Source organism: Oryzias latipes, chromosome 6 (assembly GCF_053564925.1).
Source record: "Oryzias latipes strain Hd-rR chromosome 6, Olatipes_Hd-rR_3.1".
NCBI lineage: Eukaryota > Metazoa > Chordata > Actinopteri > Beloniformes > Adrianichthyidae > Oryzias > Oryzias latipes.
The window spans coordinates 13,232,377-13,246,764 of NC_136242.1; the positions used below are offsets into that span (position 1 = coordinate 13,232,377).

At 40.3% G+C, this 14,388-nt stretch overlaps 1 protein-coding gene across 1 annotated transcript in view; it reads left to right on the forward strand.

Moving 5' to 3' along the window:
* The window catches only part of cspg4 (chondroitin sulfate proteoglycan 4), an 87,844-nt gene that overhangs the window by 46,034 nt on the left and 27,422 nt on the right, over nucleotides 1-14,388 (forward strand). Inside the window, exons 2-5 of the mRNA XM_011475870.4 lie at nucleotides 2,735-2,898; nucleotides 5,116-8,610; nucleotides 10,936-11,115; nucleotides 11,210-11,485. Coding sequence (XP_011474172.1) covers nucleotides 2,735-2,898; nucleotides 5,116-8,610; nucleotides 10,936-11,115; nucleotides 11,210-11,485 — 4,115 coding nt within the window. The remainder of the gene's footprint in view (nucleotides 1-2,734; nucleotides 2,899-5,115; nucleotides 8,611-10,935; nucleotides 11,116-11,209; nucleotides 11,486-14,388) is intronic.

Below are 14,388 nucleotides of genomic sequence, written 5' to 3' on the forward strand. Positions count from 1 at the left end.
ATTTTTGGACTATCGTGTGATATTCCAATCACAGTCACAACTTTCAGCAGCATCCTGAAGGCTCGACTATCAGCTCTCCCGCGTATCTTATTGCAGGACTGACTCTGACTCACCGCCACAGCAAGTCACACCACATAAAGCAGCCTGAGCATCTCCAGTCTCCCTGCATCAGCTCGCACGTCTTCCCCAGAGCCTTTCCGGACATGTGTTGCTCGACGGAGAGCGGAGTGGTATGGAAATGAGAAGGAGAAAACAAAGGGGGGGATTCATTCCATCCCTGGAAAATACAAGAGGACGAGTCCGTTTCCTTTCCGAATTATAGAAACAAGTGCAGTCAGTCGTCAAATTATAGCCATCTGCCTTGGACTCGCACCAAGATTCTGCTGGACAGACAATAAATTAGTGTGAGAAAGTTCGTGATGGCTGAAAGAGCTCGAACATTGTCTTTAACAAATGTTCTGACACATGTGTCAGATTTTTCTTTTTTTTTCCTGCAACTTTATCTGAGGATTCAGTTCACCTTAAAAAGCTACGTTCACACAGGAACACGCGTTCAAGCAATTCCTTTCACTGAAAAGTCGATGTAAACGGGTTTCAGGCTTTTACACTCAAAATTCACGTGTTCATGCAAAGATACACACATTTCTACAACCATTTTCAGGCTCTACATGCAAAATGAATAGGGATTACACGTGTGTTGCAAGTTAAAGCAGGTCAGACTTTGACCAATCAGGGACCAGGATCTGGTAGTGCTGTATGAATGGCATCCCCTTTAATTCATGAAAGTACCAACTATTTAAAAATTGATCATGGGAGACAAATTAATAATTGCTGTTTGTGCCCGGCTGGAATTCTACGACTCCAAGTATTTCATATATCAGAATAAAGCTGTGAGAGAAAATGTCTGGAGCAAGATTCACGAGATTTGCACCACTTTGACATTTTGCACCAAACCTCTTCCAACTGTAGGTGGTAGACATGCGCTAGTATCGGGTTGCGACAGTCCAATACATCAAATGTTCATGCCTGGTGTGACTGTAGCTCACGATAAAAAGTTTTGCAACTTGAATTGGTGTTTTTTTTTATGATTACCTTTTAAGAGTCTGAACACAAAAGCAGAAATGAAAGAATCACAGAGGAGGACGTCATTTCTTTCAATCCCCCAGAGGGTTCAGAGCTGCATAGCTGGCTAACTAATGACTTGCAGTTCCAGGTAATTTGCAGAAAGTTAGGCTGTTGTATGTCAAAAAAAAAAGACAAGTGCCCCCCACAGCACCACTCCACCACCACTGTCTTGAACCTAAAGTTATGCAGGAAAAACTGTCTAGGGTTTGCTGGCTCTTGCTCACTCTTTCAAGGTCAGCAAGCTGTCCAAAAGAAAACTTGTGTTTGAAGCAGATTTTAAAGCTATTGTCTGAGAGACTTTGCTCCACTCATCACATGGTAAAAGCTACTGTGCAATTATCACATATCTTTCCTTGAAGATGCCACAAAAGGAAACAGTCACAGTTTCATTAGTTCTCATCAGAATGTATCTATTTGTTTTGCCGTTAAATATATTTTTTCTTCTGTTTAGTGCTGAACTGCTCATCATCCCCATTTCCGTGGGAGCTTTGCTTTTCCTCACACAGCAGTGGTTTGTTGGGCTTAATCATGGCTGACTTTGTTTGTGACAGGGCGGCCTTGGAGCCTCTTAGAGGGATCCTCCGGCGTGTGCGTGAAAATAAAGCCTAGTCCTGGCCGACTTCAGAGGGGCTTCACCCTGGCGCACGTTTGCAGTGTGCGGGACGGGCGGCTGCGTTTACAGAATGAAAAACCGGAGGACAAACAACCTCTTCTCTGTTTTAAAGTTGGCAGCGTGGTATTAATGTTGCAGCGGCGCAGACAGGCTGTCCTTTTAAAAGCGTGCTCTCACAGCCGCAACTACTTCCATTTATAGCTATGAATGCGAAGGTTTTGTTATCCCCTTTTCTGCTCATCTGTTGTCACTCGGATCCGTCCGGGAATAAGGGGGGGTTCACAGCAATTTCACATCAAGACATCCCGTCTGAGTAGAGGATGCTGCTGTCATTTGGGCTCTCCAGATTGGATAGAAATGTTCTGACTTTGATAAAGTGCTCCATCTCCATTTTGCTTCACTCTCCCAAATATTCCAAAGCCTTAAAATGGCAAAATCAAAAGACTGTAGCCGGCCTTCAGCGAGCTTTTCACTTGAACTGTCGTCTCTGCGAGGGCAGATGGGTGATAAGCATGGAGGGAAACTCACAGTGAGGGGGAAAAAAAAGAGTCCTGGAAGTGATCCGTACTTTTTCAAAGCATTTCCATAGGAACAAAACCTCTGGTTCACATTTCTCTAAGTAGTCCTGGGTGAACAGAACAAGGCAGGTGGCTAAATAAGCATATCGCTGAAAGTAAAAGAACCCAAGTTAAGGAAATCCCGCGCTCTGCTCCCGAAAACATTCCCCGGGGTAAAAACATGAAGAGAATCCTTTCAAGGCAGTAAAGTTCCTCAAAAATGTGGATGACCAGGACGCCACTACATGGGAGGCTCCACTTTCTTTCACTGTTCTATTTCAAGGTTTGCGACATGGTCAGTCAGAAGTTTTGGCATACTAATTTAAAAAAAGACTGTTTTTAGCTTACATTACATAATAGTAGTATGTTTCCATGATAGAATTTTCCATATAAAAGTTTATTTTTATTAATGCGGCATCCCCATATGTTTTCTTTGCAGATTCCTACTTTGGAGACAGCTTTTGCAAACTGCAACTCTTTCAAGACATCTCCACCTTTGATCTGTCCCTACAAATCAAGACGAGTCGGAGGAGTGGCCTTCTGTTCCTGGCTGCAGGAATAGAGGACTACCTCTTCCTCGAGCTGCTTAATGGGAAATTACAGGTAAATGGTTTTGTTTTATATTAAAAGAAATATAAAAACATAAAAGAATAACTTCAGGTCCAAATGTGTTGGAGAACAGAAGAAAATTAAAGCTGTCAGCAACGTTGCATCGCCCGCTACCCGCCCTCGAGGCCCCCTCCTGACACACTTACTGGCTGAGCGGCTGCTATAACCCATCACTATTCCCCTCTGCCCCTGCCATCCTGGTCAGATCTGCATGTGACAAATTCATTAAAAAAAGCACATTGTTTCAAAATGGTGGTTCGTCTCTTGATCTTATCTCCATAGCAAACACATTACTTTTGGTCGCCGGGCAAAAGATCGAAATCCTTTGAAAAAGTTTAAATATGTAGAATGTGATTTATTTTATTTTTATTTATTTTTTTGAGAATAGAAGATGGCAGCTTCTTACTAAAGGTTATGGTTGTAGACTAAACTTCCTTTGGATATCCCTGACACGTGTGTTTTGCTTACCGGTACATTAGTTGATGTTGACTTTTTTTTTTTTTAGCTCCATAAGAGATTTTGGCTCTATTCTTTTTTTTTTCATTTTTATGGTTTCTTCCGCTGTTATGTCATCATTCTTTGGGAGTGGGGTGCATTCACTTACCCAAAATCCGTTTTCACAAGGTATTAGGTGTGTGCAAATTTTGTGGCAGGGTCAAATGTTTCCTCAAAGGCGCAGTATGAAAGAGTAACTGAGAAAACAACATGGTCCATACAGTTTAGAAACAATGTGGGTCGTAAAATAGGTTCCAGATAGTTACTTTAGACTTTGTCACCAATTTCAGGTCAAGAAAACTAAAAAGTTTTTCACAGTCTGATATTTCAGAAGCACAGTTATCATTTGAAAGTGAACTGGAAAAAAGGAACTCAAAGCTGCGTAGTTGTTGGCCCACCATTCAGAACAGTTGCAGCATTCTTTTGGCAAAGGTCCTACAAAGTCTCTGGAACCAGCTGTGGGAATAAACAGAGCTTTCACTAAAGGAATTCCCCTACTTAGTGCTTGTTGATGGAGGTGGAGGTTAGAGATCCCTTTATCAGTTGGAATCTGGCAACTTATAAGGACAAAATGTATACTTTGCTTCCATTCTCAGCCAACAATTCATTTCTAACTGAGCTATGAGAATCAGAGGTTTTTGCCAATCCTGATTTAAAATACAAAACTATGCATAAGAAATGTCTCTACAGCCTTGATAGACTTTTCCTTTCCTTTGCACCATGCCCTATATCTTCTGTCTCTGTTATTGTTCATGGACTGTTAGCACTGTCAGTCAGGTCACCAACTGCACCCACTTATTTCAAAGACCTGTCAAACACAACACATTTACTTATCAGTTTTCCGCTAGATCTAAATATCTGTGGCTAGAAATGCAGATTCTACTTTTGTCACCTTTTCAATGGAAACACTTTTACACCACTGAGCATAACTGTGTGCTAACTGCCTAATTAAAACCATCAGTTTAAATTAGTTTAAGCATGTCTTCTTTTCTTTTTCCTTTGGTTAATCACCTTTTTATGTATGAATGTCTGGCATAGTATAATTTAATGTTCATGTTTCCGTCTCTGAAAATGACAAATGCTGAACCAAGTCATTTCAGTTCATAAGAAAAATTGCCACATGAAGCATCATCTTATGCAACTAACTGTAAACGTCTCCCATGTTCTATACATTAAATTATTTGATTCAGTCTTCATTTTTAGATTGTCTTTTGCTACCGAGCTACATTAGCAACAGACAGCCCACAGACAGAGCACATCATTATATCGCCTAACAGCCAGTTTTCGGTTGGCAAAGTCTTCCAACTTCACCCAAAAGGGACATCACTGCTGCATTTCCAATAAGGCGAAATCTCAAATTATGTGTAATAAAAAGGATATATTGGCTGCCTCAGCCATCTCCATTCTGCTCCTCTGTGGGATGAGTTTCACAGATCAAACAGAGATAAGACTTACAAATATGAGACTGCATTACTTGTCAGGTTTATGTAAGTATTATGCAGCCAATATTCGGTAAGCCAACATGTCTGCTCTGTACTGAGGAATATTGAAAATATATGATCCTAAAGTGACTTTCCCATTATGCAAAATATATTATTTTTAAAATTATGATCAAATAAAATTGAAGTCGTGACTGTTGGTTCATTTATTTTCTTCTTTTTGCTGCTTTTCAAGAAGTATCATTGACTCTAACTAGATATCTTTGTTCTTCCATAGGCCCGGATGAACATGGGGGACGATGAGGTCTTACTGACTTCCTCTGACGAAGTACAGCTTAACAATCTCAAGGACCACAAACTGTCACTGACTTTGCGTGACGGCACACTCAGCATGGCAATCGATGGTCACTTTCAAGCGTTCGTCTCCACAAACCACAATGGAGAGCAGCTCAACATTGATCAGGGTGTGTGGCTCGGAGGAACAGGAGACTTGGACGCCACCTACCTTAGCAATGCCATTCCCCCATTCCGTGGCTGCATGACTGACATAAAGTTTGTTTCACACCAGTTTGACATCCTCGGTTCTGTGTTTAGAGAGTGCCAAGACACAAAGGAATCCTGTGTCAGTGAGTTTGAGGCGAACGATGGGGAAGCAACAAGTTTCAGTACCCCTGATTCCTTTCTGTCCTTCCCTACATGGAGTGAGCTTGCTGGGGCTAAAAGGTCCTTGGAGTTCCTGATGAAAACTACAATAGAGGATGCTTTGCTTGTTTTTCACCCTGGCCGAGAATCAGACTTTATCGCTATTGGTGTGGTTAAAGGTTTTCTCAAAGGAATACTGGACAGTGGGAGTGGTATTGTAGTCCTTGACAATACCCAAGTGCAGCTTGATGATGATCAGTGGCACAGAGTTAAAGTTGAGGTCAACCAGAACTCGTTTGTTCTCGTTGTTGATAGCCAAATATCTTCCCATTCTCTTGACTCAACATCTAAGCTGGATTTGGTCGGAAACCTGTATGTGGGAGGCATACAGGGAAAAATGAAAGACCTCTTCCGGGAGAGTGGTTCCTTGAGTCGTTTTGAGGATGACTTGACATCTGAGTCCTTCATTGGTTGCTTGAGCGAAATTAAAGTCAACCTTAGAGATCGAAGCTTACAAGATGCTTTGGTGACCAAAGACGTTCACGTTAAATGTGAAGGAGACGACTATGACTACTCGACTTACTATGACTCAGACTTGACAACAACATCCACACCTATCCGCATTCAGTACACCAATGTTGAGTTGAATCAAGAACAATGCCATCCAACAGATGATGTGCCTGAGATATTCAAAAATATAACAAAAATTCTTGCTGTCACCCCGCTGCTAGTACCTTATGGAGGAGAGGCTTTTCTTGACATCACAAACTTAAATCCTACATTTGATCTCAGTGCCGCAGGAATGCAACCGTCTCAAATCATCTTCACACTCCTGGCTGATCCCCTTTTTGGCCTGGTGGATATAAATGTAAACACAAGGGGGACCAAAAAATTCAGTCTTCTGGATGTTGTCAACAGTAAGATTAAATATATGCACGATGGAACCGTCCTAAGCTTAGATCAGATCCGTTTAGAAGTTGTGGTTAATAGCAACAACAACCTCCCAGAGTGTTTACAAGCTCCTTACATATTTGGACTTCCAGTTGATATCCGAGATGAGACAATGAAAGAAATTGACATAGCAAAAAACGGTCGCTCCCGCATGTCAGTCATGGATTTTGATTTGGAGAATTACGGTGACTTAAATATAACTGTAAGATTAAGTGAATTCGGACACTTTGAAAACAGCAAAGAACCAGGAAGAGGGATCACAGAGTTCACCTCCAGTGACTTAAAAGATGGAAACATCTTTTTTGTACACGAAGAGGGTAGCCCCGTGGAAGTTCTCTTTATGGCATCAGATGGATATTCAGTAAGCCTGAATTATCATTATAAGCTGATTGCGACACAACCACAAATCATTGTTGCCAACGAGAATGCTCCTATAACACTGGCCCACAACAGACAAGCACCACTTGGAATTCAGAATCTGGCCATTCTACCTTATCCACAGAATGGAGATATTTTGTTTAAAATTACGCAACCCCCAATATTTGGTGAACTACAAATTGAGACAGGTGACGGCACGTACAAACAAGTTACCCATTTTCATCAGTCTGATCTGGAGAAAGGCCGCCTCAGATATGTTAGAACACATACTAATATTTTAGAGAAAACTGAGGTAGATAAAATCTTTTTTGAGGTCAACCTTGGCCAAAGTTCTCTTTCCAACCAAGTTTTGTTAGTCAGAATTACACCAGAGGAAGAGACAGTGTCAGCACTGGAGCTCAAAGTTGGGGAAAGAAAGCATATTGGCATAAAAGAACTTGACATTTTCTTGAGTGATAAAAATTCAGATCCAAATTCTTTTAGATACATTGTAGTCAAACCTCCCAGTCTTGGTAGTCTCCAACTGTCTGGTAAAGAGTTGGGTGAGAGAGACAACTTTACTCACAAGGATCTTTTAGATAATAATGTTAGTTTTAGAGCACCACAAATAGATGAACCTAGTTTAGATAGTTTTGACTTAAGAGTTTTTTCTGAAGGTCAATACTCTCCTTTGCATAGCTTCATCGTAAAAATCCTTGCCATGGAAGATGACATCACTATCACCAATGAAAATCTGGTTGTTGTGAGAGGTGGTGAGCAGACTCTGGACAAAAGTCACCTTTGGGTGCAGTCGCCCAGTTCCAGAGCTTTTTTGTATGAGGTCACAAAGGAGCCAAAGCATGGGCGACTCATTAGGGACTCCCTTCCAGGAGAGGCAAGATTTGAAGGGGCCATTCGAGTTTTTAGCAATGAAGATATTCAACATAACAGACTGATATACAAGCATGATGGCTCAAGAACCAGTTCTGATGAATTCTACTTCTTAGCAACTGACAAAGGTTCAGACACTAATGAAATGGTGGACGGTGTCTTTAAAATATCTATCCAATTAAAAAATGAGCATTCTCCCGTGAGGATTGTGGACAAAGTCTTCAACGTGGTCCGCCATGGTCAGCGCCTGTTAACGACAGATGTCATTCAGTTCAAAGATGAGGACGTGGGCTTTAATGACAGTGGGATTGTTTTTGCTCGGGAAGGAATTCTCTCTGGCAACATTGTCTCTGCATCAAATCCATTACAGCACATTTTCCGCTTTACTCAAGCTGACCTTATAGACAAAAAAATCTTGTTTCTTCACCATGGAGCAGACGTAGACCGCTTTGCACTACAGGTGTCGGATGGCATCCACAAGGCAACTGCCCTGCTTGAGATTCAGGCCGGTGACCCTTACTTGCATGTTGTGAACAACACAACAATGGAAGTTGACTATGCTGCCACCGAGACCATTGACACCATCCATCTGAGTGCTGACTCCAATATGGACATCAGAGACTACAGTGAGATTAAATTCCAGATTACATCTCCCCCCAAACACGGCATTTTAGTTGTGAGTGGCATTAAGGCCACAGAGTTTACTCAGGAGGATTTAAGGAAAGGAGTTGTGTCATACACGCACCATGGAGAGAGCTCAAGACCAAATGACTACTTCAATTTCACTGTTCAAGCCAAAACACTGTCTGAAACAGGAACGTTCAGGATTAAAGTTAACCAACTTTCCCATTCCGTGCCTGAGGTAGTAGCCAATGAGGTCATCATTAACTTTGGAGGAGAATATACCGGAATCGACAGTAACAAATTAAAGGTAAGTCTAGGGTCTAAATGATTACAATGCTTAGGGAAAAGGTTTCTTTATGATATTAATGTGGTGTTCTGTTACTTAAACTTTATTATCAAAGCCAAACTTTGTTTAAAAAATGTTTTTTTGTTTAAACAGATGATTGAAAGAGCTAAAGAAATTGTCATCCTTTCCTTTCTTAAAAGCCTCTTTGAGGAAGAGGTTTTACTTGACTAATTGGATGTCTTTTTACATTTTTTGGCATATACTCATAAAATTAGATAACAGCTAAATCTATTTCATTATTAAATACACCAATACATTTTCAGTGTTTAAAGATAGGCGTACTTTCTGCTTTAGTGTGAAATGCTTTTATTTTTAGTCGTTGCTCTCTGGTTTACCCAAAAAGTCTTCCAATTTTACAACTATTACAGAACTCTGCGGCACGAGTTCTAACGATGACCAGGGGGCGGGAACACATTCCACCCATTTTTAAATCGCTGCATTGGCTGCCTGTGCGTTATAGAATTTATTTTAAGATTCTTTAATGGTTTATAAATGTTTTAATGAGCCCTCACGGATCTTGAGGTCCTCCGGTGCTGGCCTTTTAGTTATCCCTAAGGTAAGGACTAAAACATATTATGAGGCTTTGTTCTGCCATTACGGTCCTCACCCCTGGAACAGTTTGCCGCAGAGCCTCAGGGCCGCAGAGACTGTAGAGGTTTTTAAGAAGCGGCTCAAGACCCACCTTTTCAATTTCCCTTTTAGTTGATTGTCTCTGTATATTCTATTACTTTTAATAGATATTATGGCCAAGCTGGTTCCTGGTATGAATAGATTCGCAAATACTTTCCTCACAGCAGAACCAAACCATAAGTTTCTTTTGGAGGTTACTTTTATAAATATTCATTGTGAGTTGGGTCAGGGATCGTATGTATTAACGGAGTGGAGTAGGAAGGGTAATGGGTGGGGAGTGTTTTTATTGTAATATGGTGTATGTTTTTTTTTTTTTAAACGTTAAAGTGCTTCAAGTTTTGCAATGCACGAGAAGCACTTCTCTATGAATAAAGTTTGATTTGATTTGATTTGAATCAAGCAAAGTCTTTTGGGAATAGTATAACCTATAACTATTATACTTTCTTTTGGCTGTCTGATATTTTCAAGTCATGACCTAAAAAGTGAAATGTTGTTTTAATTGACGAAACCCAAATTTGACTGCAATCATTCCCAGACTTTAAACTCAGGAAATGCAATTAAAACCAATTAGAATTGAGACGGTCATAAATCTGTCTCTGTGCAGACCAGTTGCATGACCAAAGTATTGCTTAAAGTCAGATTTGACAGTTTAGGGTTTTGTCCAGTGCTCCTCTAGGCTTCATTCTGGTATATCATGACCTAATGTATCATTCTGAGCACTCCTATGCAGGGCAATGGATACTTGCCGTTGTATTGTCTTAAAAAAACAGTCCCTACATCTTAAATATGAGATGTGTAAATGAACACTTGATGGATTGTTACTATAGCAGCCGGTTTTGTATCTGGCACCAGAGGAAAGGGATCTGCCAGGGTGTAGAAGTGAAGACAGAATGGCTGTGCTCCTCAGTCGGTGTTGACATAGTTGACATATGCAGTCCTGTAATAATCTACAATTGTGCACATGTGGATTTTATTATTACTTCTATCATTTCACTAAGAGTCCTTGTAAAATTTCTGCTCTGAAACTAAGAGATTGGTGGTTCGATTTTGTGGTTAATGCTAAAGCTACGTTCACACAGCCCTTGGTAATGCGGGTTCAAGAAGCCACTTCCAATGAAAAGTCCATGCACATAAGTTTATATGCACTTTACCGGGTTCTGCATTTAAAACTCACGACCAATTTTGGGCTGTATATACAAGACCCATGCCCATTGAACTAGCGTTATTTGTAAAACCAGTTTAACCTTTGGCCAATCAGGGACTGAAATTTGGTTTATCTGCAAAACCCAGAAATGGCAACAAACCTGATGACATCTGCGTTGTTCTTTCAAAATAAAAAGGTGAACCACAGCGACTTTCCTGACATGATACTAATCCATGTTCGCCATTGTAAAGATGCTAGCAATGAACCGAAGTATTTCTGTTTCGTACCCAAATTGCGAGATTTGCACCGCTTTGACATTTTGACCTTTGGATTGTGACAAAACACAAGACATAATTTTATATTTTGAACATCTTTACATTTTATTTTTAACAGTTTACAAATGAATAACTTTCTGGGTTTTTTAAGTTGTATCGTAGTTTTCTGCAAAAAATAAATCAATACTGAAAGTATAAGTACATCCTAAAAACTGTGATTTTTATCTGCTTTTATAGGTGCAGGCCGCTGATATCCCTCCCACAGAATTGCAGTATGTAGTCAAAGAGTTTCCAAAGCTTGGTCATGTGGTCAACATAACGACCAGTTCAGAGGGTAATGTCCTCAACTATATCACCTCCTTCACGCAGGACGACATTGATCAGGGTCTTATTGCCTATGCGTCTTTTGCTAATCAGGTTCAGCTATATTTTATTTATTCTGCTATGCAATTCATTCTATTTCTTTTTTTTTTTTTTAGATATAATAGATGATTACTGTTGTGTCTTTCAGGGCATGGACACTTTCATTGTGGATGTTGAGAGTGATTATGACATGCTGAAAAATGTGAAGATTGATATAGAGATTGTGCCTCATATGATCCCGGTCCAGGCCTTCAACTTTTCCGTCAAAGAGGGCTTGAGCAGAAAAATCAACGCGGAGGTCTTAAACATCTCACATTCGTTTTACAGCTCAAAAAACATTGAATTTCTTTTGGAAGGGCCTCCCCAACATGGTGACATCCGTTACCAAGATGGATATCCACTCATCTATTTCTCTTGGAGGGAGGTATGTAAATGAAACATGTACAAATCCATTGTTGTAATTTCAATTCAATCGACTGGTAGAGTTGAATGGGGCAAAAAGAATATTTACCCTTTTTGCTTCACCTTCTTCTGTTTTTGTGTGTATTAAGACCTGTTTTGATAGAGTGCCCATCAAAACTTGAAATCATAATTACATTAACTGGCCACTTTATTAGGCACCTGTCCAATCACTGGTTAACACATATTTCTAGTCAGCCAATCACATGGCAGCAACTCAATGCATTTAGGCACGTATACATGATCAAGACAATCTGCTGCTGTTGAAACTGAGCATCAAAATGGAAGAAAGATGATTGAAGGGACCTTGAATGTGGTTTGGTTGTTGGTGCCAGATGGACTGGTCTGAGTATTTCATGAACTGCTGATCTACTGGGATTTTAACCCACAATCATCCCTAAGGTTTCACAGAGAAAGGTCAGAAAAAGAGAACATCCAGTGAGCATCATTTCTGTGGGTGGAAATACCTTGTTGATACCAGAGTTCAAATGAGAAAGGCCAGACTGGTTCCTGCTAATAGAAGGTAACAGTAACTTCAATAACCACTGGTTACAACTGAGGTCTGCAAACAAGCATCTCTGAACGCACAACACGTCCAACCTTGAGGCAGGTGGGCTACAGCAGCAGAAAACCACACTGAGTGCAACCCTGTCAGTTAAGAATAAGACACTGAGGCTACAATTCACACAGGATCAAAATGGACAATAGAAGATTGGAAAATGATGAGTCTCCATTTCTGCTGCCACATTTGGATGGTAAGGTCAGAATTTGGCTTTAACAACATGAAAGCATGGATCCATCCTGCCTGTATCAACAATGCAGGCTGGTGGTGGTGGTGTAATGGTGTGGGGGACATTTTCGTGGTACACTTTGGGTCATTTAGTACCAGTTGAGCATGGTTACAGCACCACGGCCTACCTGAGTGTTGTTGCTGACCATGTCCATACCTTCAAAACCACAGTGTACCATCTTCTGATGACTACTTCCAGCAGGATAAGGCTCCATGTCATAAGGCTGGAATCATCTCAGACTGGTTCCTTGAACACAACAATGAGTTCACTGGACTCAAATAGCCTCAACAGTCACCAGATTTCAACCCAATAGAGACCCTTTGGGATGTGGTGGAACGGTAGATTGCGTGATGCTTTCATGTCAATATGAGCAAACTCTGTGAGAAATGTCTCCAGTACCTTGTTCAATCGATGCCACCAAGGATTAAGGTATTTCTGAAGGCAAAAGGGGGTCTTAAAAAAATTATTTGATCAATCCAGGTCTCAGGTCTCCCTATATAATCAAAAATGTTGCTTATTATGAGTTGAGCCCACCTTTTAACCTCATATAGTTCTTCTGAAGTCTAAATTGTGTTTTTTTCTTTAGGAGCAGATTCACTGTGTGAATCTCTTCTTACCCAGATGTTGTTTTAGATTTGCTCTTTTTTATCAGAATGGCCGAGACAGGAAAAAATGAAAGTTGTTGTATGCAGCAGCAGAAGATCTTAAATTTTTCTTCTATCTGGTGCTGCAGCATGTGCTTCAGACAGGAATATATAAAAGATGTACGATTCCTTATCGGCAGAATAAAACCTCCTGCGCCGTTTGTAATCACGGAAGAGTTTCAACCTCTCTAGGACTGGTCGGCCCATTCTACTTTGCTGGAAAAAGTGACAATGCTTTAGGAATGCCTGAAGCCTAAATAAACTGGCCCAGTGCCTTTCTATACAAAAGTAGGCACACAAAAATGTCTATCCATTTCCTCTTGTATTTCTGTTGAAGACCAGCAAATATGTTATAACCCTTTATCTTCAGCTTTACTGATGTCCCATAAGTTTTATAATTTAGAAAAATAGTACCCTTCCTCCCAACAGAAATGGTGACGATTAATTTTGCAATCAGGTTCAAAGTCTTTCATATTAACATGAGTGACAGCCACAAGGTTTTGGAGCAACGTCATGATCCAGATGCTTTGCATTAAACTAAAATCTTGGTTGGACAACATGGAGAAACATGAAACTATTTGTTTTAATGCAAACCCAATTCTTTTCAGTAGGTCTTTTTCTGTGCTGGCCATGTGTACGGGGAAACTCCTACTGTTTATTATTGAAGCACGCAGACTGATTGTCTGGCTGACTTTTCCTGATCAGTAATGACGATGCGGGCTGCTACTCCAGAAGGACGTGTCATATGGGATCCATTTGGCACTTCCTGCACTGTTTAGTGGGTTCTTTAATTCCTGCAACTAACTGGCCATTTTTAGACAAAGTTCTGACTTTCTTCTTTGTGGAAAAAGCACAATGAGTGTTTCAAGTCATTGTTAGTTGGGGATGGGTTAATCAATTCAGTTCTATTCCTGAAACTAGTAAGATTTGGGGCAATGAGCCTCTCCTGTATGTGTTATAAAGCTGGGGCTACACTCAGTAGGGATTTCTTTTTGCATGTTTTCAAAACTTGTAAGGATTCTCAATTTACTCTCATGAGTTGCTGGGCCTCATTTACTAGTCCCTTAACTTTGCACATTAAAATGGCTTGTTTATGTAAATGTTACTCATATATTGTATGAATGTGTGTGTGAATGTGTGTGTTACTGGGTGAATGGGTCTGTGACTGTAAAGCGCTTTGTCCTTGTAGGAAGAAAGGCGCTATATAAGTATACGCCATTTACCATTTACCATATTGTCTAAAATTCATATCAAATATTTTTTAGGTTTAAAAACAAAAATGAGGGTTTGCCATTAGCAAAGTAGGCTATGCAGACAAACTCTTGTTAAATGTTCATTAAAACCTTTGCAAGAAGTACACTAAGACCCACTCTGATCTTTTGATATATTTTAAGTGCTTCCAGTGGTATTTTAGTTTTGAGTATGTTGTTTTT